Source organism: Crinia signifera, chromosome 11 (genome assembly GCF_055691185.1).
Source record: "Crinia signifera chromosome 11, ASM5569118v1, whole genome shotgun sequence".
Lineage (NCBI taxonomy): Eukaryota > Metazoa > Chordata > Amphibia > Anura > Myobatrachidae > Crinia > Crinia signifera.
Window position 1 is genome coordinate 126,518,843 of NC_139227.1, and position 26,269 is coordinate 126,545,111.

Below are 26,269 nucleotides of genomic sequence, written 5' to 3' on the forward strand. Positions count from 1 at the left end.
AGATGGCATAGCGGTGGCAGCTGCATATGGCCAACTTTCCCCATCTAGGTAAACAAACTGTTGGATAAGTATGGGCTAGAGACACGGCAGGATTCCGATTTGTACACTAAAGCATACACTGCTGCATATTGTCAGGCTACGGACTTGCTAAGCCATGCAAGTAAAGTAGCTACACAGGTATGCAAAGAGATGCTCATGAGAGTCATCACAAAGGCCTCAGCAACTGTGCTGAAAATACACAGCAGCAACTCTCAAACAGGGAACATCGACTCCCCAAGTGCGGCTAGAGTCAAGCAGGCTGAGTACATGATCGCAGATGTAGGCGGAGACTCCCTGAAAGCAGGGCCTGTGATTTTGCTGCCACTCCCCGTGGGTTCGCCTTGGTGCTTGCGCAGTGTGGTCGGGATGCTTCAGCAGTCTTCTGACCATTACACAGCTGCGTGCACATCGGCTCTGCCTACAACCTGAAATCAGGCCTCCTGTTCTAGAGAGCATCTACCAAATGATTAGGTACAAGATACAGAACATTGGGAGAACCACGCAAACTACTATAAATCACCCTGTTCAATCAGAGTCAGGAAATGAGCATCACTATCTCCAGAAGCATTGTAATGGGCCCCACACACAGGGTGACATTCAGGCATTTGCATATATGCTGACTAGTTGGGGGGGGGGGGGTGTAATACTTTGGCCACGGGACCCCATCAAGCGTGTCCCCTGGCTATGGCATTACACCCCCTGCTATCGGAGACTGGTGCTGGATCCCCAAATTACAGGGGACCTCTACTCATTTTATCCCCCGATTTTGTAACCAGGGCCGGCTCAAGAGTCTGGTGCTGGTCCCTAAGATATGAGGGACCCCTACTCACTTTGTCCTCCATGTTTTAAGAACAGGACCGCTCCAAGAGCCCAGGGCTGGTCATGCTCATGGAGGGGACCCCAGGCCATTTTTTTTTTTTACATTATTTATTTTTCTATTATAAGAAGATGACACTCCCCCAGGCTTTATTCCAACCCATTATTTAAATTTTAATACTTTTTTTTATTCCCCTGAAGTCATCTAAACACTTTCTGTGAGAGATTTTAAATCTCTGGCACAAGTCTCTCCTTAAGAGTAAGGGCACTCTGCTTTCATTTTGTCATTTTCAATTGCCATTTCATCCAGCAACACAATTTGCACCCTCTTTACCAGCAAGACTCAAAACCCAGCCATGGGGGGGGGCGTGGCCTGGACGGACAGGGAGCAGGTCACGTTTTTAGGAGCTCTTGCCCTTTACCTGCCAAAAATAGCAAACCCCCCAGAATATAGCCAACCTAAACAACAGCTAACACCCCCAACACCAGAGCAACCCACCCGCTCAGAGGTGAGTCGCGCTGCGGAGCCGGGGGAGGGAGAAATCCTTCCCTGCAGGTTGCGGCCCTCACCTCATCCCAGCCTGCGGCCTCGATTTTGCTGTTGATCCGGTGGGGGGGGGTCCAGACGGCTGTGGCGCTCCGAAGCTGCGCACGAACGGGAGGGGCATCGCTGCGGGTGTCCCACCCGGTCCCCAGTGTCCATCTGCCTGCATCAACGCGGCAGCCGCACCGCTGAAGCTCCGGAGGAGGGGGAGATATCACGGCAGCACTCCCTACAATAACGAGCGGCGGCCATCTTGGAGGAGGCGCCGCTATACAAGTAAGTGGGACGCCGGAGAGAGGGCCCCACGGGAGCAGCTGGGGTCCCCGCCGGGTCTCTCAGTGTGCCCCCCGCAGTTGGGTCTGAGGTGGGTGCTGCCTGGGCTGCCTCTCCGCCGGGACCAGCACCCTCCATAATACAGCGGCGGCCATCTTAGTTGGGGCATTAGCCGGGAACGCAGCACAGATAACAGACTGAGGTGGCCAGCACTACATGGGAGGTCTGCTCCCTCCTGAGCCCCTGCAGCACTCCAGCATAAGCTCCCACGCTCAGCCCCTGAGGCGGCGGCCATCTTGAGTGTGGCAGAGCACTGTCCTGCCACTGCAGCACACTCTCATCTCTCCTATGCAGCTGGGGCTCACTACTACGCTCGACAACCACTCAGGCCCTTACCCGGGAGCCTGCTCATATCCCACAGAGGGCCTGCTCTCCCCAGCACATCTGTAGGATACAGCTGCCTGTCACCGTGTCAAATATACATGGCCCCAACAGGCCCACAGCTTACGAAACAAGTACCCCGCTGAAAGCATAACCTGCCCGAGGGTGCCCCACGCACATGACCCTGAAATGATCTAAGCCAATCACGCTGAGGGGTCCAAGCGCCAAACCGCTGAATATTTTAGTCAGGGCATGTTCCAGGTTGGGGGGTAGGACTGGAACATGCCCTGACTAAAATATTCAATCAACTGACGAACTCCGACCCAGAATATCAGGTCATGTTTGATAGAGCCCATCGCGCCCTGCGCCCCAGAGGCGCTCCTTCAGAACAACCGAAAGATATAATCTGCCGGCTTCATTACTACCAGGACAAGGAAGAGATCCTAAAGGCGGCAAGACGTACCCAAGAGATAGACTTCAACGGCCAGAAAATCCAAATCTTTCAAGACCTATCCTGGTCCACACTGCAACAGAGGCGCCTACTTCGACCTATCACAGAGGCATTGAAGAAACAAGACATCAGGTTCCGATGGGGTTTTCCTATAAGCATACAGGTAAACCACAAAGGCACAATGGCAGTACTACAAGATCCTGCGGGAGTAGCTGACTTTTGCGCTACACTAGGAATCCCTGCCCCGCTCCTGCCCAACTGGCTGGACCCAGCGGCTCTTACATCACATCCCAAGCCCAGTAGAGAGCGGTGGCAAAAGGTCACGAAAAATCAAAAGAAGAAAGCAGAACGCCCTCTAGCTGATGCAAATGGTTCAGGAGACGCCGAAAGACCTCACAGACAACAACGAGAATCCGGTCCCACAACCGCAGACACGTGAATATAGACTATGTTTCCTCATTTGCATGTTTCGTCCTATAATGTCCTGTGAACACGAAATGTCATAGTTACAGCCAAGCCCAAACACGAGGCTCAGGGTATGTAACTCGGGCCCCATAAGATGTAAATGTGACACAACATAGACCCCTGAGAGAGTGGAGAATCCCAAAAGTTAGTTGTTATTCGCTACTCCTTCTCTCACGCACGCTCCGAAATATTTAGGGCTGGCGCGCCTATCGACACCCCCCCTACTTCCTAAAAACTGGCTGTTAATAAATGACATGCTGAAATAGCTAGTTTAGTAATTTGTAGAGTTACTGACCGTTAGATAAGTTATAAATATTCACCTTGTTAATATCCTATTTTCCATTTAGGCGGTTGGCCTTGGTTCCCCTCATCCCCCCAAGCTCTGCTGTACATTTTGAGACCATGGGCCCTTATTGGTTCCCCAGGTCTGGAAACGCAGAGGATACCCAATTCCATTCAATAGAATGTATTGGGGCTTTTTTGAAGTTATGTTTTCCCCCTTACGTTGCCCCAACCCCTCCTCCCTCCCCCACCCCTACCATGGAGAGGTAGTCACACATCGATATCAGATGAACCCATAAGCACATCCATATGGCTAACCTAAAGTTAATCTCGCTGAACGTGAAGGGCCTCAACATACCCGAGAAAAGATCTAGACTGTTGCACACAATGTATAATGAGAGGATAGATGTGGTATTCTTACAAGAAACACACTTCAAACAGGGGAAAGCCCCGAAGCTATACTCAAGACACTACCCTACAGGTTACTTTAATGACTATTCTGAATCCAAAACAAAAGGAGTTGCAATCCTTTTCGCTAAAAACACACCCCTTAATGACACGACAGTGATCCAAATAGGTGATGGCCGAGGATTATGTATAAAAACCACTATACGCAATCAAGTGTTTACGTTTGTGAATTTGTACCTCCCCAACAAGGGCCAGCTACGCACCTTGAAAAAGGCTCTGGAGTTGGTAGAGGGTATCATGGAAGGGGTGCTAGTGGTGGGCGGTGACCTTAACTGGGTAGCAGAACCTGCAATAGACTCAACTAGCGCCTCGACTTCCTCCTCACTCAATGACCAGAGACGGTTCAAAAAACTTATGCACGACTTCCAACTCATAGACACATGGAGACTAACGCACCCCAAAGATCACGATTACACCTTTTACTCGCACCCACACAATTCATACACCCGCATAGATTACTTTTACCTAAATCATAGATCACTTGACCTCCTGTCTAACACCTCAATAGGACAGATAGTGGGATCAGACCATGCCCCCATAACATTAGAGCTGTCACTGCTACACCCCCCCACACGCCACTGGCAGTGGCGTTTCAATGAACAATTTCTCCGTGAAGACGATTGTAGGAAACAAATAGAGGAAGCAATAGATGAATATATATTATTGAACTCAAACGACGAAATATCACCTGTAACATTGTGGGAAGCCCACAAATGCGTGATCAGGGGTAGGTGTATTAAAATAGGATCTTATCTCAAGAAGAAAAAAACAGAGTGTAAAGAGGCCCTATTAGATAAAATCAAAAAATTAGAATCTCTACACAAATCCTCACTGACCCCAGAAGTCCTCTTGGAACTACAAGACGCTAGGGCTTCGCTAAATAGCCTGTTAAACGAGGGCACCCGCAGGGCTCTCCGATGCTGCCGCCATAGATATTTCAGATGGGGTAATAAACCAGGTAAACAGCTGGCTAGGGCTCTACGGGCACAGAGATCGTTAACATACATCAGCGAGATGAAAGACACTTCAGGTGCCCCCCATACTAAAAACAACAAAATAGCGGAGATCTTCCAAAACTATTATACTGGCCTTTATAATCTATCTTCCCAGGGACCGCCGCGAGATCAAGTAGCCCATGAGAACGCAATTAAAACATACCTGAATGACATAAATTATCCCATACTGCCTCACAATCTAACAGCAACCTTAAACTATCCCTTCACGGAAGCTGAATTACGTTTAGCAATTAAGACCTCGCCCTCCGGAAAGAGTCCGGGTCCGGACGGCTTCCCCATAACTTATTACAAAGCATTCCAAGACCGCCTGATCCCTCTCCTCACAAAGGCATGCAATGGGATCTCTAAGACCTCACCTTTATCAGCCCAGTCTCTTGAAGCCCACATCACGGTCCTACCAAAAGAAGGCAAAGACCCTTCACTCCCCTCCAGCTATCGCCCCATCTCATTACTTAATGTGGATGTTAAACTATACGCAAAATTACTAGCTAACCGTCTATCCATGTTGGTACCGCACCTGGTCCACCCTGACCAGGTGGGATTCGTACGCGGAAGAGAGGCAAGGGACAATACAATGAGAGTCATTGACCTGGTAGCACATGCCCACACAACTGGAACCCCAAGTATGCTACTCTCCACAGATGCCGAAAAGGCATTCGACCGGGTAGACTGGTCATTTATGGGGGAGGCCCTCCGGCACGCAGGGGTGGGAGAACAATTCATAGGGAAAATACTCGCACTATACCAGCAACCAACGGCTCGAGTACGAGTCAACGGCATGCTGTCCGACCCCGTGCTGATTGCCAATGGGAGCAGGCAGGGGTGCCCACTATCACCTCTGCTTTATGTGATATGCATGGAGGCTCTGGCCAGGGCCATCAGGGCTAACCCAGACATCAGTGGTTTAGAAGTTGGTGGAGTAAAACATAGACTCGCACTCTTTGCTGACGACCTGTTGGCAATCATTACAAAACCCATGATATCCCTCCCGAACATTATAAAAGAATTTACACGATTCGGGAAACTGTCCAACTTTAAAATCAACTACTCAAAATCTACAGCCCTCAACATCACCCTCCCACTCGACACGGTAGAATCGCTAGCCCACCAGTTCCCGTTCACCTGGCACCCCTCACATATTAAGTATTTAGGGGTACTTATCCCTACCTCTCTCCAGACGACCGCGAAAATTAACTATACACCTATAATACAAAAAGTACGCTCGGAGCTAGCACAATGGGCATCCCAAAAGTTCTCATGGATAGGTAGGATGAACATTATAAAAATGAATGTTCTGCCTAGGTTTCTCTACTTGTTCCAGACTATCCCGCTAAAACTCCCGTTAAAATACATCGTAGAAATGCAAGGGATCATCAGTAGATTCGTATGGGGCGGCAAAAAGCCCAGATTCAAACATAAATACTTATTCCGTAGGAAAGCACATGGAGGCCAACAGCTCCCCTGGCTACTAGCGTATCACCAGGCAACCACACTACACAGAATCATGGACTGGACTAGACCTGACACCAATGAGAAACAATGGATAGCAATAGAAAAATACTCCTCGGGACTGGACCTTAGGGCGACCCCTTGGCTCCCCAGAATAGCCCACTCAACACACCCGACGGTAGAACCAACTTTGAATCTCTGGAAATCAGTGCGATATAAGTTGGGCCTCGCATCGCCGGACTCCCTACTCCTTCCGATAATTAACAATCCAGACTTTGAGCCGGGGACCGCGGGAAACATAGCACGCAGGTGGTATCAGGGAGGGCTGTTCAGGATTCTAGACCTGATAACAGGAGGTACAGTTAAATCCTTTAATGACTTAAAAGAAGATAAGACGTTACCACAGTCAGATTTATGGTTTTACTTTCAAGTAAGACACTTTATCCAATCGCAGAGAGCCTCCCCCACCCTTGTAAAAAACCCATACCCATTTGAAGTGTTGTGCACACAGACCTTGGAACCAAGCCACACAGTATCAGCCATCTACAAAATCATAGTGCAGGCACATACAACTGATACCCCCGCCTTCTGCAAGGCCTGGGACGAAGATCTGTCCAAGAGAGGCATACATATAAAATGGGAGAAACACTGCGAAAATATGTCCCGTTGTTCATCTAGCCTAGAAGTAGTAGAAACGCAATATAAGCAGATGGTATAGGTGTCCGCCCCAGATACACAAATTCCTCCCATCGGTTTCACCCACGTGTTGGAGATGCCATTCTCAGACAGGAACACTGGTACATATATGGTGGGACTGCCCAAAGATAACGAAATTCTGGGAAAGCGTGATACGGATCTCGTCGGAGATCTTGGGATTCCAAACTCCAGAGAAGCTCGACTTTTGGTTGCTATCCTACTCCTCCATGCCTTTTAGTAAATACAGACACTCGCTTCTAAAACATCTCAACAATGCAGATAGAGCTGTGGTACCAGTACATTGGAGGTCAACCTCCATCCCGACCATGTGGGAGTGGTTCCAGAGAGTGGACTTCTATAGAGCTATGGAGGATGTCTACTTCTCGGTACTAGACAGACACTCCGACTATGTAGCCACATGGCTACCGCGGCTTGAGTTTCAATCCTCAAACACATACAGAAGCCACATGCCAAGCACCTCCTAAGAGGCCTCTTTCGGTTGATCCAGATGCACCCTGACTCAGGATGGGAAAATACTAAGCCAGTGAAATATTATAACATACAGACAGTGTGTTCATATTCCTATCTCTACCTTGGTCCCCAAACCCTACATCCCCCCTCCCCCCATTACACCAATCCTACACCCTCCCCCCTTCACAACTGTATTTCCTTACCTAGTTAAGAATTATGTTGCAATTCACAAACCGATTACACAATCTATCACAATTGTTACGGATCCTCTATACTTCAATAAATAAAGGTGTACCCATAAGATAACACTTTAAATGCAATGCCAATGTTCACTGTACTGAATTGTTACAATTGCTTCAAAAATGTTTTCCAAAGTTTGTAATGCCTTTTTCTTATAATTGAAAACTACAAATAAAGAATATATAAAAAAAAAACCCAGCCATGATTTATTTTTCCTCTGGGCACTGCAGATTTTAAGAGCTCACACCAAACATTTACCTTCCTCTTGTCAACTTGTTTGACCTGTGCTCCGGACGTCGTCAGCTGCTTCTTAAGCTCCTCTAACTGGGAAGTCAATGATGCAATCTTGGCCTTGTTCTGAAGCTTTGCTTTAGAGATCTTAGATTCTGAAGATTCCTTTTCTTCCTGTGCACCAATGTAACTGATAAATAGCACGACAGAGAAATACAGTGCAGGCTGTTTTTACAGTCAACTCCAGTTTTACAGTCAACTCCAGTTGAAAACATTTTAAATTAGAAACAGGGAATATAGCTTATAGAGACACCGGGTGAAATTTAATAGGATGAGAGATTCAGAAAGTGAGAGATTTGGTAAGAAATCTCCAGTTTTTTTTTTTTTAAAGCGGCAATCATTTATACTGCAGAACCAGTTTGAAGTGTAATTGATTGCCGCTTTAAAGAAACTGGTGATTTCTTGCCAAATCTCTCACTTTCTGAATCTCTCATCCTATTAAATGTCTCCCATATCAAGTTGATTGATAAAGCTCAGAAGTCATCAAAGTAGTTCGGGCAAAAAAAGCGCATCAAACATCATTATGTGGTCAGCAGGGAGGCCTTGGAATGCCCCTCTGAGCCCTGTACAGTAAAATCCTCTACTGTCTGCCTTTACATGGCATTTTTTTTTTTAGCGAGAAAAACAGCCATTCCCAAAGCGGCAGGGATATTCGCTGGGCATTTACACGGCCAGCAGGAGGAGTTAGAAGGCTCGCTAAGCAGAGAGATACTGCTGCTTAGTGAGCCAACCAGAATGACCCCCTATGCGCCCTATTCAGTAATGAACTCTTTTGCAATCAGTACCACCGTTTCCCAATAATCCGAAACTGCATGTGCAGAACCCGTCCTGTGCATGTGTAGAACATGACTTAATTGCAGCACAGTTTAGCGAATGCATGTGCCTGATTGACAGGCAGAGGAGTTTGGGGGTGGTGCGGTTACGAGAAAGGGAGTGTCTCATTCCTGTTTTCCAGAGGGGAGGCCAAGGACAATGCAGTTTCTGTGGCCTCACAAGATGACCTTCGACGGCCAGCCTGAGTAAGCTGAGGCTTACGCAGCTTGCCGTCGCAGATGACAATCGCCACCGATGGTTACGTTTATCCCAGTCTTTGGTTGCAGTTCTGGGATCACAAATGCAGCAAGGAGGTGTTTAATACCTTCTATTGCACTGTATTGCTATGGTTTGCATTTGTAAAGCTGCAAATACAACCCATACTGAATGAGGGCCTATGCTCACTCCATTGTATCGGAAACACTGGAAAGAATATCAAAAAGGAAAAAAAAGAAGCCTGGCCATGGTGGAATTCTCTGTAGATCCAGAGAAGATTGAATCAGCCTCCGCTCCCATTCCAATGTACATTTCAAGCTAATAAGCTGCAACTACATTAACCGATCATCTGTAAAACCTCCTACAAACTACGACACATTAATGACGAAACAAGACCCTCACAATTGCCTACCAGGACAAATCCAATGGTCTTAAGGCTCCTCTCCAAGCCGTCACCTTACTTTACAAGCACTAATGGGTCTAAAACACAAGCTCCAATCATATGTAATCCTCCCAAAATCATTTCACCAGGCGCGCCTCAGAAAATAATCGCTTCTACCAATGGGGCAGATGTATTAAGCTTTAACAAGAGATAAATGCAAGGGTGATAAGGAGAGATAAACGTCCAGCCAATCACCTGCTAACTGCCATGTTACAGCCTGTGTTTGAAAAAAGTCAGTAAGGAGCTGATTGGCTGGACGTTTATCTCTCGTTATCACCTTTGGATTTATCTCTTGTTAAAGCTTAATACATCTTCCCCATTTTGTGGTCTTACGGACACTACACAACCTTATGTCCGTCTGTCATACCCTGCTCACAATCTAAATATTCTACTTACAGGTTACCCCCAAAGCTGTATCAGCACACAAGAAGCTTCCTCCTTGTACAAACCTTGAGCTCTTGATCCTTTTTGCGGAGGTCATTGTCTTTCTCCCTGATCAGATCCTTCAGCTGCGCCACCAGCTGCTGTGTGTGTGCCAGCTGTTCCGTCAGATCTGCCACTGACATGGTGTCAGCACTTTGATGGTCAGAGGCCTACAGAGCAGATGATAGCCAGCACCAAATTAGCATTCGGACAATATCAGAAACTATGGGGGTTATTCTAGTTCACTCGCAAAGGCACAACCACTCTCTAATGGACAAAACCATGTGCAATGCAGGTGGGGCTGATGTAACATGTGCAGAGAGAGTTAGATTTGGGTGGGGCGTGTACTTCAAACTGATATCTATATTGCAGTGTAAAAATAAAGCAGCCAGTATTTACCCTGCACAGAAACATTAAAACACCCAAATGTAATGCTCTCTGCACATGTTACATCAGCCCCACCTGCAGTGCACATGGTTTTGTCCATTAGAGAGTGATTGTGCCTTTCCGAGTGAATCAGGATAACCCCCTATGTCATGTCACGGTTATGCTGCAATACCTGATAAAAAATAAACCGAAACGTAGATTTCAGCACTTGCACGAAGTGTCATTTATTTCTATTAGTACCTGAGAGTGCCGCACACATATTGCACTTATCTACACCCTCAGGTGAGGGCACCGGGTCAAAGAAACTTTGCAAACGCCGGGTGAATATATAATGTTGGGAGCAAGGAATATGAAGTGCAAGCTCTTTGGGGCAGTGCTCTCTATCCTGTTGCAATCATATTATGAAAGATGCCGTTTTGGTCTAGTTCCCTTCCAATATAAGCATGTATTATTTCTGATGGAAAGAGCAATAAAGATTAAAATAAACGTTTCTTTACTTGAACAATGTAGCAAAGAATAAAAAATCAGGTAGGTACTTACCCCTGCAGGGGAGGGGGATTCATCCCCAGAATACCAGTTCCACATGCTGTCTGATGGGCACTGAGGAGGAAGCATAGGGTATAAGACATCATAGGGCACGGAATGTCACAGAGTTGGCCAGCTCTCCTGCACATGATGTGCCATGGGGCACTAATACGCACTCGCCCTATTATTAATGTACAAATACCCTGCTACACAAACACATACAAACAATGCAACAATCTGCCACCCTGCAACCGCGCTATTTGTATTTTGATATAATTATTTACGTCCTTTATTACCCCAATCTAGTGGACGGTCACATCAATCTCTCATTGATACAAAGTACATACCAGGGAAAGTTCCCCCTGGGCCACCGTGTGCTGCGCAGCTCCCTTCCACCCCTGACTGCTGAGGAGCAGGATTGCACTGCAGGGAAAAGACACATTACTCCCATCACAGATACCAGGGACAGCATTCGTCACTTTCATCACACAAACATTACAAAAGGCTTTTGTTATATCTCTGATTCCAATTATGATTAGTAGCAGACATAACATATAAGCAACGTTGTAAAACAGATTGCTGTGGAACTTCAAATCCCAGCATGCTCTGCTACAGTTATACTAGGACAGCACGGATGGTGTAATGGTTAGCATTACTGCTTCACAGCGCTGAGGACAGATAGGTTAATTGGCTCCCAACAAAATTAACCCTAGAATGTCTGTGTGTGTGTACATGTGGTAGGGAATATAGATTGTAAGCTCCACTGGGGCAGGAACTTAATGTGAATGTTCAAATATTCTCTGTAAAGCGCTGCGTAATATATGTGCGCTATATAAGAAACGGTTAATAAATAAATATTATCCATGCTAAAATGATGGCAGGGCATGCTGCGGTGTATAATTCCACAGCAGCTAAAAGGCTGCATGTTGAATACCCCTCCTCTGAAGTTTCTGACATAAAATGAAAACATGTATTAACAGATCCCATAGGCCTTAAGTTACCCAATCAGTGCTCCCTAATGCTGCTTTCACACTGCAAAACCTGCTTTGACCCGTTTTTGAAACGTTTCTTAAAACGGGTCAGAGCAAGTTAAAACCCCTTTCACATTGCACATTGTAAATGGTTTATTACTGGTTAATTACTGTTTTTGTACCTTTCACATTGCATGTTGTAAGAGGTATATTACTGATTAATTACCGTTTTTGTACCTTCTATATTGAACCCGTTGTGAAAGGTACAAAAACGGTAATTAACCAGTATACCACCCATTCCCTGGTCAGTGCCCCCCCTCTTCCCTGGTGCCTGGCCTTGTGAAACAGGCACAGAAAGTGTCAGGATCCTGCTAAAAGCGGTGGCACCGCTGTGCCCCCAGCGCTACACTGAACGGGGCACTGAGACTCAGCCCTGACACCAAGAGCCCGTGGGGGGGCTGCTGTAGTCCCGGGGAGATGTGATGTGCGGGAGGGGGGGCACGGCGAGCCCCAGCACCTCAGACACGGAGTAGACGGTGCGGTGCCAGCAGCAGACACAATGCCGGGTGATAGCTCCTCCAGACTGATCCGTGCTGGCAGTGCCACCTGCCTGTACCGAGGGCTGTTCTCATCCGCACAGTGAGACACAGGATTCCCCCATGTCCGGCGGCCGGGGAGAGGATCGCCGTTCCCGGACTCACATGCTGCTAGTTACCGGCACTCTCAGAGGAGACACTCCCTGTGCCCCTGCCCATTATGCCGCTCATTGCCCTGATCACACGCCAGGCTCCGATGGAGGAAGCCGCACCCATTTCAGCGAAAGCCAGGTCCAGCTCCAGAAGTGCTGGTAAGGGTAGCTGTGATGCGGCGGATGGGAACTAGGGGAGGCAGCGGGGTCCGTTTGGCGAATGGGCAGTGTGCGGTGTGGTCCCTGCGGCGGATAGGAACTAGTAGCACTACTAATTCCCATCCGCTGCAGGGACCCCGCCGCACGCTGCCCATTCAACGAACGAACCCCGCTGCCCGGATCCCCAAGCTCTGGCAAGTACCAGGGGAGGGGTGGCGCAGGCCAGGTACCAGGGGAGGACCAGTGTGGGATCCTAAATACCGGTTCAGACATTCCCAACAACGCCCTGGGCGTTCCCATGGGCAGGTACCCCTGCCCGCCACCCCACGCCACACACCCCCCCCCCCCCTATGTTGGTTGCGTGCACAGTCTGTTCCCCATGGCCACACGCCCCCGGCGTTTGCACATGCTCAGCAATGCAGCTGTGCATGCGCCAAACATCAGTCCCAATTCAAACAAATGCCTGCTGCAAACGGACCAGAATAAGGTCCATAATCCCTGCCTGTGTGGAATCATATAACCCTTTCAGTCTGTGGATGTGTGAGAGAGCGAATAGATGTACATGTGTGGGCTCACAAACTATTAGTCTTCATTCTCATATCGGAGACAGGCCAGGGACATATTTGTATTTTATTTTAAATTACGCCCTAGTTATGCCTTGATTTCCCTTTAAGAAAGTGACTTAACTGGTTGTGTCAGTTGCCTAAGGATTCACCATCCTCCTCCCATAATCCCAGCACACTAATAACTGCAATAAACAGGCTGGAATCTACAAAGCACAGGGCCTACATGGAAATCTACTGATTTTACCACTGCCAAGAGGAACTGTTACGGAGACGGATGACCAATGACCATATAAAATGCCATGGTATACCGTACCAAGGCCAAATGTGGCACATGCTATTGCTGTCTGTGCAATGTATGCACTTGTCAGTGATACACTCTCTCCTGCAGCGACAGCTGAGCTGCGTGTGGGTTGAGGATTATTCTGCAGCTGTCCTACTATCAGAATAGCGACAAGAAGCACAGAGCGCAACATAAACAGAAATAATCTGACGATTAAAGTCATTTATTATCACAGAGTAAGATCTCCAGTTTGTCTGCATTGGTCCTGCACCCACCAGTGATGGCTGTTACACACCGGCAGCGTACTGAGCTGTCACTATGCATAAAGCGGCACTGCTTACTTTTTATTTACAAAGACAGATAAAGCTAGGTACATCCTGTGAAGTAATGGGGCTCATGAGCTACTGTCAAATAATCTCAGTGTGAATGCAGCAACCAGCGCCGATTATTGTTCCAAAAGCCATCAGATCAGATGACCGGATCGGTGCTGCACTTATCGTGAACAATAAGATGACAACATACAGTATACACATGTTGTGTGTATGCATTTCCAATCATTTGTCTGACATTTCTGGCAACAATTCATTTAAAAGGTCAGCTGTGCAATGAGCAGGAACCTGTAGTGTGTGCACTAGGAATCAGATGTTCTCTAGATCATTCCATCACTCAGAAAATTGCAATGACGGTTGCATAGCAAGGGACATCTCTCAGGTGTGTACCAAGCATTAATATGTGAAAAGAATCACCATTACTGGCAGATCTAGGAATAACAGTGTTTAAACTATACTATCTGAAGTATAACAAACACCGCTGGAGGGTAATAAATCACACAGTTTCTAGTACAATCATGAACTTGTCATGTACTACTGATCCCAGGTGGGATTAAGGGCCATGTCATGCAAAAGGTACAGAGTCAGTGACTTCCCAGCTGTACTGGGACTACAAATCCCAGCATGTCCTTCCAGCCCAATGCTGACATGGCCAGCATCAAAAGACAACAACTGCAGGAGCCATGTATGGAGGTGGCCTATACCTGTCACAGGATGTGAGGTGCAGACCTGGAATGCAGGTAGGGGGAGGGGTTATATCACCCACCCAGGGCCTATGTTTACTGTATAATCGGACCAAGTTGTCATTTGCCCACCTACTTGCCCCGCCCTCCTCACCTGGGGCCCGGGGTCCTCACGATTAATTCATGCCCCCGGTTCTGCTCCCATTACAATCGCTCTGTCCCCTCCACCTGCAGCTCTGATCCGGCAGCCATCTTGGTGTAGGGTATCAGCTGCCAGCACAGCTCAGCCGTGACGTCAGAGCCCACGCCTCTTTAGGTTCCAGCGCCACCCATGCAACACGCTGGCTGCCAGCTTTAAAGATGTCGGCCATTAAATAACTCCGTCTCCAAGAAGAAATGAGGTGCATAAAGCATCACTGCTTGTTGTAATGTGCCTCCAGAGTCGACTGCGGGGCAGCAGGGGTTGTTCCAATGAGCAGGGCGCAAATTGTGGGTCATTTTTTCTAATGCTGCCGTCTGGGCAGGCGTATCACATAAATATATATATTATTGTGTAACTGCAGTACAAAAAAAGTGAAGGTTCTCTTATGTTTGTTTTGTGAAATGTAAAACGTTAATGTAATATATATGAACTTCTAGGAATATGGAAAGTACATTTCTAGTTAAGAATGGTTATGGCATTTTTTAGATCTACAACATCTAGGTCTACAGTCATATGGTCGACAGTCAAAAGGTCGACAGGGTCCAAAGCATACCTCCCAACTGTCCTGCTTATCGCGGGAACGTCCCGTTTTTTTGGGGACGTTCCCGCGTCCCTCCCAGGGGCCGGCAGTGAGGGCAGGGGGGAGGCAGTTAGAAGTCCCCCCTGTCATACATGCGCACAGCGTCTATTCCTGCAGCCAGAGGGGCTGATGGCATGCCCCACAGTGGCTAAAATGGGGACGCGGCCTTGCAGTACTGCCGCTAGTACAGGCCACATCCCCTTCCCCAAAATGTCGGCGCATGTGCTGTCCCGCCTGCCCGGCTTTAAATGTTGGGTGGCATGCCAAAGGTCGACCTGAGTTTTTAATGGTTTTTTTGTGTCTATGTCGACATGGGCGCTTCGGGACATTCATTTTTTTTTTAGGTTGGCATGGGGGCAAGATATTAGCTGTTGCGCCCCTAAATTGTTATTTGTTATTGTTAGGCTTCATAACAAAACCGACAGCACAAAGGGTGAGGCTGCGGGAGGGGAGATGGTAAGGGTCAAGGGGCGAGATGTAGCAAAGTTAAAATTGCGGGCGAACCTCCGATGATGCCATTTTTAGAGGTTTGGCCTCAGCCCTCATATGCACCAAGCCCAGAATGTGGTACATTCCAGGGCATCGATATGGTGGGAAATGCGATTTTAAAATGGGTCCCTCCTTCATGCACAGAAAGTCAGCGACCCTCAAATGATTTCTGTCCCCTCTGTGTTCTCGTACACATTCCCTTGCATATGCTTCCTAGCGTGTGTCTGAATCAGGCCCTGTGTCCGATGTCGCAGATGCCATATAGGGTCCAATGGATGCACAATGTATAGTCCCAGAGTACAGAGGCTTGTGGGCAGCACTGCTGCTCTCTGCATCTGGCTAGTAGGCAGCCTGGAACAGCATACTCATAGTTGCCTACCCTCCTGCATTTTGCAGGAGACTCCCTGAAATAGTAGTAATCTCCCTGATTTCACTTATCCCACAATGAAACTTCCGGTGGGGGCCCGGGATGGCTTCCACCCCCAGCCCCCAGAGAAGGGGAGCATCACGGACCGGAGGAGGATGGAGAGAGAGATGGAGAGCACAGGAGCGCTGAGTGTCTCAGGCGGCGCTACAGCCGTGGTCACCGGCATTACCCCCAGGTGCAGCAACACTATCCCTGCCAGCAGGAGCCATGGCTGCTACACCTTATTGAAGTACATTTATTTATATATGCAAAGTCTATCTAATTTATTCATTTCGCACGCAACCAATAATTGAATGTCCAGATTTATAACCAATGAATATTATTTATGAATGTAAACTGATGAAACTGTATCATGGATTACAAAATATATAACAATACAGGTATTATACATAATAACGATTATTGCTCCAGCATCCTTAAATAAAGCTAACCTCAGTGATGTATAATGTGTATGTGAATACAGTGTTGGGGGCGTGGCTATGAAGAAGCAGCCATTTTGTGAAACCAAGTCTTTGTGTCCGCCATTTTATGTACTGCCGCATGGCATTCAGCCATCTTATAATAACTGTCGGCCATTTTAGATTCCACTACATAGCAGACAAAGGAACCTTAACTAAAGACTAATAACTTCCGCCTGGCGATCACACATAAACTGACTGTACTATCTTTTGACTTTCCACACCATTTACTCCAAATTTAACCTCTGACCTGCATCATGCAATACTCACAACTATTATATAACTTGCACTTTCACCAAACACACTTTACCTGCACCATACACAATTGAATATCATTTAAGCTACAATGTACTTCTCTGTACAGAACACCTAACAGGCGCTATACAATCTATGGCCTTGTTATATCATACTCACATCACATGCCGATACACACACACCATCCGAGCATCATGCTATCAACATTTGTATCATATAAGTTGGATTTATCCGATAGTTTATCTAGATATTCTATCATGAGATCACACAAAGCATTCACACTCTTTAATACACAGAGTCCATACAATGTTCACGCATAGCCTTACACATGCATTCAAATACCAAGAATCCAGGCAATAGAGGACTACCCTCACAGCACATGTTATCTTGCAGTTACATCCGATTATCTAGATAATCTAGCCAGACAATATATTACAGAACTCCATTACAACCACACTAAGACACACAAGGGCTAGTTTAAATATCCAGACACATAGCAGACAAAAGGAAGCTATTTACACTCCTTGCATACAAAAGATCCAGGAACTAGGCCTCTGCTTTTCCACATGGCAGCAGCAGGTTTAGGCCTCACCTTGTCCACATGTAAACGTACACGGCTATATCTACCAATTTAAGCATATCCTTACTCACATTCATAACTACAGGCTAGCTAAACATCATCCACACAGATCAACTTCGACTACAGACAGAAGCTTTCTTTGTCCAAACCATAGGTAAACATACACTGGGCCTATGCACATGTTAATATCTGAAACTAACTAAGAATGGAAGTTAACTATTCCTATACTCTATAACATAAACCATAACCGGGATCCTAGTACAAAATATATCGGTCCTACAAGTTTATACATTACTCAAAGCCATGTGTCCAATCTTATCCAATCTTTCTCCAGGACTGTTGCACTGCATGTTGACTGGCTCAGGTTCCAAAAACAACTAACTAAAAGCTGTATATTTACTTCCCAAGAAAACTTTCTAGGGGGAGGGGTTGATCCTATTGTCTTCCCCTGGTATCACTAGCTTTTGTTTACAGTATCTGATGACTGGCTCAGGTGCTTTCCAGAGAACCATTCATTCACCTCCTTTCATTAGCTTATAGACACGCCCCTCTGATTGCTGTATCTTAATATAGTGTGAGCTTATGATTTGTAATAACATGTGAGTGCAATATGATATGGAATTCTAATAACTGTCATCTGATAGCTAGTGTAATTTCGTACCTTTAGAGTCCAAACATGACATGTATGGGATAAAAGATTATTTATCCCTGACTATATTAATTTAGTGGGCATGGTAATAATTATGATTATGGAAATTATATGCTGGGAAAAATTAGGCATTGACAGTCGTCCATTTGACAGTAAATAAAACTGTCACATTAATAATGCATAATTTCCGCATCAATTTTCATAATTCATAAAATTTCAATATTTTTCATAAAAATATTTTTCATTGATAAAAAAAAAGATTTTTAAAGGGTGGAACTTATGTGTATGTGTAGAAAGAAGGGGATGTATCATTTTTGCGCAATGGCTTAATCCGAGATTAATAATAAATGGGGGAGTGCTTTTACTTAACGCCGGCATGTCCAGACTATGACCTCACAATAGTTGTAGGGCCACAGCCCAGACACACACGACTGAATGATACATTTGGGGAGTGTATGTGTAGTCTATGTGGGTGTAGTGTTCCTGCATAGGTGTTGTGTAACCTACCGCAGGGTGTACAGGGTTGTACAACCTTCATATGTCCTACAAAGGATGCTGGGAAAACATTTGATGAACAATCATAACAAACAATTTTTACAGAGTATTATAAAGATTTTCCTGAAAGAGTGGAGAACAGTCATTTCTCCTTGGGCAGTAGGGGATTAAAAACCTGAATAGGGTCCCAGGATAAAAACCTTCTACGCCTTTTGGGTCATTCCTAGTGTCTCTTGACATTAAAACTAAGGGCCAAAGAAAAAAGTCTCATAGTGGGTCTTCTGCTCATCACGACGTGGGGTCGTCTAGGGGTCATCATTCTCTTGGTCGGCTTGTGTATTTCGTCGGCTCTTGGGGCTTTCTAGCTGGGTTCCTATCCAGTCATCTGTCGGTATCCAAGTCGTCATCTCGAGGACCATCATCTGTCTACAGCTGGGCTTGTCTTTTCTTATCCATTGCATCTGTAGGAAAAAAAAAGTATCAATATTTTTCATTTCTACCTATTTTCCCTACCATCCTTGGCTTCTTGTATTCCATCCGATCCACTTGTAGACTTCCGATAGTTCTGTCGTCGACTTGTTTCCCTGCAGAGACATAAACAGAAAGAACTTCCCAAACGTTAAAAATATCCCGCCTCCCACATCAGTGAAGCTTCTACACTCTAGAGTGCTATAGTTTAACCCTCGCCTTACTGTCTTTCGACACTAGGTGGCGCTCTAATTTATTTAAGGGTATTTCTACCCTGTACTACCAAACCTCTTTCAATTTAACCTCTATACCACTCCATATATTACAAATACAGTTTTCTGAGCCAGATAATCTGTGTTCTTCTTCGGAAAAATGTGACTAGAGGAAATCTGAGATATTCAGAATATTCAAATCTCTCATTTTCCTCTTCTCTGTCTAATCACTAGGGACTATCAGTTACTTGACATCTGGACCTAACACTATCAATATCTTGAGATTTTTAAATCTCATTTAAAAACACTAATATATGTCTCGTTGTCTAGGGGATGAAACTTTTTCAATGTTAGGTCCATACGCTCTCCATGCAATTAGGAGCAATAGGGGTCTCCAAATTCAATGCGTCACATTTGACCGGGTCCAATCACAGCTCTTTCTGGCTTAGCTAAACAACACAAAGAAAAACAAGTCGTTAGACACCTTACATGACATATGTCTGATTCTGCGAACCATCAAAACAAACAATGACAATCAAACAAACAAAAGAGAGTACGTATAAACTAACTTCCATTTCTCCTTACCTGATTCCTAAGAACCTGGGCTGACAATTACATCACATACAAGTCACCACTAGGTGGCTATGAACTTTTAACCACTTCTCTATATCTATGTGTTTACATACATATGTGTCATGGGAACTATATGTCATGTAATGAACAAGCATGTTTCAAAAACAAATTTCCCAATACGTCATCCCTGGTACCTAGGGCAGATCGTATGCAGTACTCCTTTGAATAGAACATGTTATCTTGTTCTCTACCTTTCCTCGTGTTCTATACCTGTATGTCTTACCATAGTCTAAACCTTCATGTGTTTGCTGTAATATTGTGTTCTACGTTTAAATCTTTAATCTACTTGCTAAAAGGGGAGAAAGAAAGTTTAGGCGTCTTGTTTGCTTCAGTTCTTCATGTGTGCGACATCTCTGCTTCTCTATACCTACAGCAGTTATTAACCTGGGGATGTAATTAACTTCAAATACAATTTGGCATTCTCAATTTATCTTGTTATCTTAATACTTATTACCTGAGTCAGTGTGAAACCAGTATACCTACTTCTCCAGCTGTCAATTTGGCGTCAACTGTACATTCTCTTACCACTTGGGAAAAACAAACATCCTCTCTGGCTGTCCGACTCCGCCTTACATTTGACTTCTCTCGTCTCGGAGATGACAGCTGTCTGGAACATTACGTCAACACTTAATAATCCTTAACAAGGAGTTGACACAGGGTATAGGTTAGTCAGTTTCACAATTACATCAGACACTTTAAAATAACTGGTCCCATTATATACGAATGGGGGGGGGGGGTATTGCTATTCCGCATTAACAGTCTAATTGCATCTTTGTCATCACTCTTCCTATTGCCTCTTCCTATACCACAGTTTTAAACAAACACTATGCCTCCTCTTACCTCGCGTTGATGAGAGCAGACATTTTTCAATTCTTATTGTGTAATTCATCCGGTTCGAAGCTGCCAGTACCTGGAAATTCTACTATCTATATCTTGTGGTGAGTTACTGCATTACTCACCTGTATGTCTATCTGACATCTCCATCCCTACTTATCACGTTATCACTGTGTGACCCGTTATTACCCATAATCACAGGAATAAACGTTCACAGCTAGTAGATACCGGTGGGTTATTACTTATCTGAGAGCTCCCCAACCACTCACTTCTCCACACAGCGACACTACAACGCAATCAAGCGAAGAGCCCACAATGCGAGGCAACGTTCTCAATCGCCAAGTCTTTCAACTAGTAGCGAACTACTAGTCAACTTGCAAGGCGCGGCCAGCTTCTCCAGGGCACAGCAAACTTGTTTTCCTGTGCCCCCAGAAACCGGAGGAGCTCAGCGGAATTCGAAGTTCCGATTTTCGCTCCTATACCCTTCCGGTAGACCAAAATAGGTAGGTCTACGGAAGGGGCAGTAAAAATGGGTACGTCGACTCGTACGTCGTCGCGTATCCCCCGTGTGTCCTATTTCAACACACAATCCTTAGCGCTAAGGGCAATCCTTTCACCTTCCAGGAATTTCTACATCTGGGTACCATTCACTTTAACATTACTATCTATATTTCTGTACAGAAAATATTCCTAGGCTGGTAGCTCTTTTACTGGATGTCACACGAGTGTTCCCTTGACTATCAATGGGAATTTAATCAATACTATTTGAATTTCTTGAATTTTGATCAATAATAAAAGAATCCTGTTTGTAACTCAACAGGAGTCTTACTCAATTTCACTTAATTAATTATCACTACCCATTCTTGGGCATTTACCTGTACAGCGTACCTAGGCAATCACATGCGCCCGCACATGTGTCCGTCACGCAAACAGTGTCTCACTGAGCGGCAGACGTTGACACCCATGTGTCCGAGTCCCGCCTTCTTTTGTATACTTTGCAAACCTATTTGCACTTCTATTTAACTTAACTATTCAAGAAATCCCAATAGCACACTCTTTCTATAACATTTGTGGTTAGCAAGGATATGGCACTATGAATTTAACACCTCTTACAATACTGTAGATATCTCACATTCACATGGGAAAACAAATGCAATTTTACTCTTAACAGGCACAAACTCCACACAGTACAATACCTCTTACCAATTTTCATGCACTTATGCATTTGGGGTAACAGATCATAACAGAAAAAAAAACTTTTGTTTCTATTGTGAACTATTGAAACTACAGTTGCTGTTGAGAGAGAAAGCAAATAAATCAATCCTATTCAAATTCTTCTTTTCTAAGAGAAATTGCTTTGTCTAAGTTTCAAGGTTAAATCTATTGTCTCAACACCTTAATTTACATCTAAATACCCTCTGGCTGGCCCTTTTTAAAAGTTAAGAATCTTTTTCTTTGCTGTATTATATGCTTAGGAGAAAATCTGTCTTTTAGCCTGGAATAAAAAAAAGAAAAAATGTTATATATCATATTTGGTAACAATTACTTTCAGTTTCAGGTTTAATACTTTAGAGTAACATTCAAATTTCATACTGCTTGGAATTTGTTGATTTTAACTGTACCTGATTTTTCTATTGACTGGTATTTTATCTCTCTCTGCTTTTATCTTTCTAAAGCAGAAATACTTATGACTCAATCCTATCAATTATGGGAATGAAAGCTTACCATTAAACACTCTTAGCCACCTTGCCTACTATTCTCATTACCATATGTTGAAAGGTATACTAAAAATAAAATAAATTTATTTAGTAGAAATAGCATTTTTACCCAGAGTTCTTTGCAACATACAATTATACATATGGCTTTCTCAGGTTGAGATGGTCTGCAGTAAAATACCTGCAATTTATGGCTATACATTATTCCCTTATAATCCGCTTCTGCTGCAATTATAAAAAAAAAAAAATGTGCATTTATTTAAAATTTGCACTGCTTATAAAACAATTCAAATTAAAAACAATTCAACCTGAAACAGCCCTTGCTAATCATATCTGACTATTATTTAAAAGATAAGCATCAAAAGGAGATACCATCACATGAGAAAAAAAACAAATTATTAAAACATATTTACTTATAGAATTGCATCTTGATATTTAAATATAAATAAATGTTTTTCCTTTTGTCCCAAAGTTCAAATTAGAGCTTTGTAATACTACAGATCCAACACAGGCCCCTAACCGGCAGTAATATGGAAACACACAAAATGCACCAGAAAAAAAAATAAAAAAACTTTTTCTTCCTTTCTGGTAGATGATCCCACACCTGCCGATATTCGCAAACCTGCGCATATCTGCACATCGTCAAATGCTTAATCCCCGGACTGAGGCCCCATCTATTGAAGTACATTTATTTATATATGCAAAGTCTATCTAATTTATTCATTTCGCACGCAACCAATAATTGAATGTCCAGATTTATAACCAATGAATATTATTTATGAATGTAAACTGATGAAACTGTATCATGGATTACAAAATATATAACAATACAGGTATTATACATAATAACGATTATTGCTCCAGCATCCTTAAATAAAGCTAACCTCAGTGATGTATAATGTGTATGTGAATACAGTGTTGGGGGCGTGGCTATGAAGAAGCAGCCATTTTGTGAAACCAAGTCTTTGTGTCCGCCATTTTATGTACTGCTGCATGGCATTCAGCCATCTTATAATAACTGTCGGCCATTTTAGATTCCACTACATAGCAGACAAAGGAACCTTAACTAAAGACTAAGTAACTTCCGCCTGGCGATCACACATAAACTGACTGTACTATCTTTTGACTTTCCACACCATTTACTCCAAATTTAACCTCTGACCTGCATCATGCAATACTCACAACTATTATATAACTTGCACTTTCACCAAACACACTTTACCTGCACCATACACAATTGAATATCATTTAAGCTACAATGTACTTCTCTGTACAGAACACCTAACAGGCGCTATACAATCTATGGCCTTGTTATATCATACTCACATCACATGCCGATACACACACACCATCCGAGCATCATGCTATCAACATTTGTATCATATAAGTTGGATTTATCCGATAGTTTATCTAGATATTCTATCATGAGATCACACAAAGCATTCACACTCTTTAATACACAGAGTCCATACAATGTTCACGCATAGCCTTACACATGCATTCAAATACCAAGAATCCAGGCAATAGAGGACTACCCTCACAGCACATGTTATCTTGCAGTTACATCCGATTATCTAGATAATCTAGCCAGACAATATATTACAGAACTCCATTACAACCACACTAAGACACACAAGGGCTAGTTTAAATATCCAGACACATAGCAGACAAAAGGAAGCTATTTACACTCCTTGCATACAAAAGATCCAGGAACTAGGCCTCTGCTTTTCCACATGGCAGCAGCAGGTTTAGGCCTCACCTTGTCCACATGTAAACGTACACGGCTATATCTACCAATTTAAGCATATCCTTACTCACATTCATAACTACAGGCTAGCTAAACATCATCCACACAGATCAACTTCGACTACAGACAGAAGCTTTCTTTGTCCAAACCATAGGTAAACATACACTGGGCCTATGCACATGTTAATATCTGAAACTAACTAAGAATGGAAGTTAACTATTCCTATACTCTATAACATAAACCATATACCATAACCGGGATCCTAGTACAAAATATATCGGTCCTACAAGTTTATACATTACTCAAAGCCATGTGTCCAATCTTATCCAATCTTTCTCCAGGACTGTTGCACTGCATGTTGACTGGCTCAGGTTCCAAAAACAACTAACTAAAAGCTGTATATTTACTTCCCAAGAAAACTTTCTAGGGGGAGGGGTTGATCCTATTGTCTTCCCCTGGTATCACTAGCTTTTGTTTACAGTATCTGATGACTGGCTCAGGTGCTTTCCAGAGAACCATTCATTCACCTCCTTTCATTAGCTTATAGACACGCCCCTCTGATTGCTGTATCTTAATATAGTGTGAGCTTATGATTTGTAATAACATGTGAGTGCAATATGATATGGAATTCTAATAACTGTCATCTGATAGCTAGTGTAATTTCGTACCTTTAGAGTCCAATTTCGTACCTTTAGAGTCCAAACATGACATGTATGGGATAAAAGATTATTTATCCCTGACTATATTAATTTAGTGGGCATGGTAATAATTATGATTATGGAAATTATATGCTGGGAAAAATTAGGCATTGACAACCTGGACCACAGGCTCTCGCCCTCGCAGCAGAGGGACTCTTGGCCTGTAGGCCCCAGCTGAAATGACCTCAGGTGGTGGAAGAGCCCGTCTGCCCCCAGCCCCGGGGTGAACCCAGCAGTGCCCCTCCCCCCACCTGGTGTCACTGACTCTCCACCCCCCTCTCGGCCTCACTGACTCACACCCCCCCCCCACACACACACACACACGCTGGCTCTCCCTCTGGCTGTGGCTCCAACAAGGGCCCCTGACATGCTGCTCCCCCTTAGCCCCACAGCAGGACCATGCTGGCTGACTCCTGTGGGTGCTGTAGGGGAATTGTCTGTTGAGCCCCTCTACTGCTGCCTGTGAGTAGCATGATGAAGATGGCGCCTCAAATAGCTGCCTAGGAACTGTGCCACTCAGCCATATGTACCCCGTGTCTCCCCTGTCTCATACACTGCATAACAACCTAAAACTGTACTGTCTCTGCTTAAATGTTACCTACTTGGCTGTTGCAATGACCAGTGACACCGCTGATGGCTGCCTAGGTGCTGTGCATCTCAGTGAATATATGTTCCCTGCGTCTATAATACCCAGGGTAAATCTAGCGGGGTCTTCAAGCCACATCAAAGAGGTCGCAGGACGTGCGGGAGGAGGTCACACCACTAATCAGGTAAAATGGAGCTGCCAGGGCCAGTAAATCAGGATAAATGCAGGATGTAAGCACGAAGCTATGGCAGTGTGCTGCCGACTCCGTGCTCTTCCAAGCCACGCCCCCCTGTGTCCGCAGCTGTTTGGTGCTCTGCCCTATCAGTGTCCTTCCCAGCACATACTGCATCCCTAGGAAAAACCCCGTACACACGGGGGATATATCGCTCGCGATGAGTGATATCTCAGTCAGTGTCCCATTTGCATCAGCGACCAGAGATGGTCGCTGATGAAAAAGAAACTGCCGGGGGAGCCCGGCAGTGGTAATCAGCTGGTCGCAGGAGCATGTTCCTACGACCAGCGATCTCTACGGGGGAGAAAACGGGAGTGCGCACCCGGCGATATATCGCCGCTGCACACTCCCATCACGGGCAATATGGTTGCTCAGCGACCATATTGCCCACAATATTAGACAAAATCGCCCCCGTGTGTACACAGCCTAACAGTCATACTAATTAGTGTCAGCACCTGTTTGGTGCTCTGCCCTATCAGTGTCCTTCTAGCACATAAGGTGCGTACACACAGGGGGCGATTTTGTCCAAAATCGCGGGAAATATGGTCGCTCAGCGACCATATTGCCCGCAATGGGAGTGTGCACCGGCGATATATCGCCGGGTGCGCGCTCCCGTTTTTGCCCCTGTGGTGATCGCTGGTCGCA

General features: G+C 45.0%; 1 protein-coding gene across 6 annotated transcripts in view; it reads right to left on the reverse strand.

Annotated features, from left to right (window-relative positions):
- The window catches only part of LOC146045706 (uncharacterized), an 88,619-nt gene extending 73,947 nt beyond the window's left edge, over nt 1-14,672 (reverse strand). For 3 of the 6 annotated variants that reach the window (XM_083164734.1, XM_083164733.1, XM_083164730.1), the window contains exons 1-5: nt 14,519-14,671; nt 11,036-11,111; nt 10,704-10,763; nt 9,803-9,946; nt 7,850-7,996 (exon numbers count right to left, since the gene is read on the reverse strand). In XM_083164734.1, coding sequence (XP_083020860.1) covers nt 7,850-7,996; nt 9,803-9,946; nt 10,704-10,748 — 336 coding nt within the window. In that variant the 5' untranslated portion in view covers nt 10,749-10,763; nt 11,036-11,111; nt 14,519-14,671. Of the gene's footprint in view, nt 1-7,849; nt 7,997-9,802; nt 9,947-10,703; nt 10,764-11,035; nt 11,112-14,518 lie in introns of all 6 variants that reach the window. The other 3 variants (XM_083164732.1, XM_083164735.1, XM_083164731.1) reach the window with 2 other exon arrangements.
- Nucleotides 14,673-26,269: the final 11,597 nt, after the last annotated feature.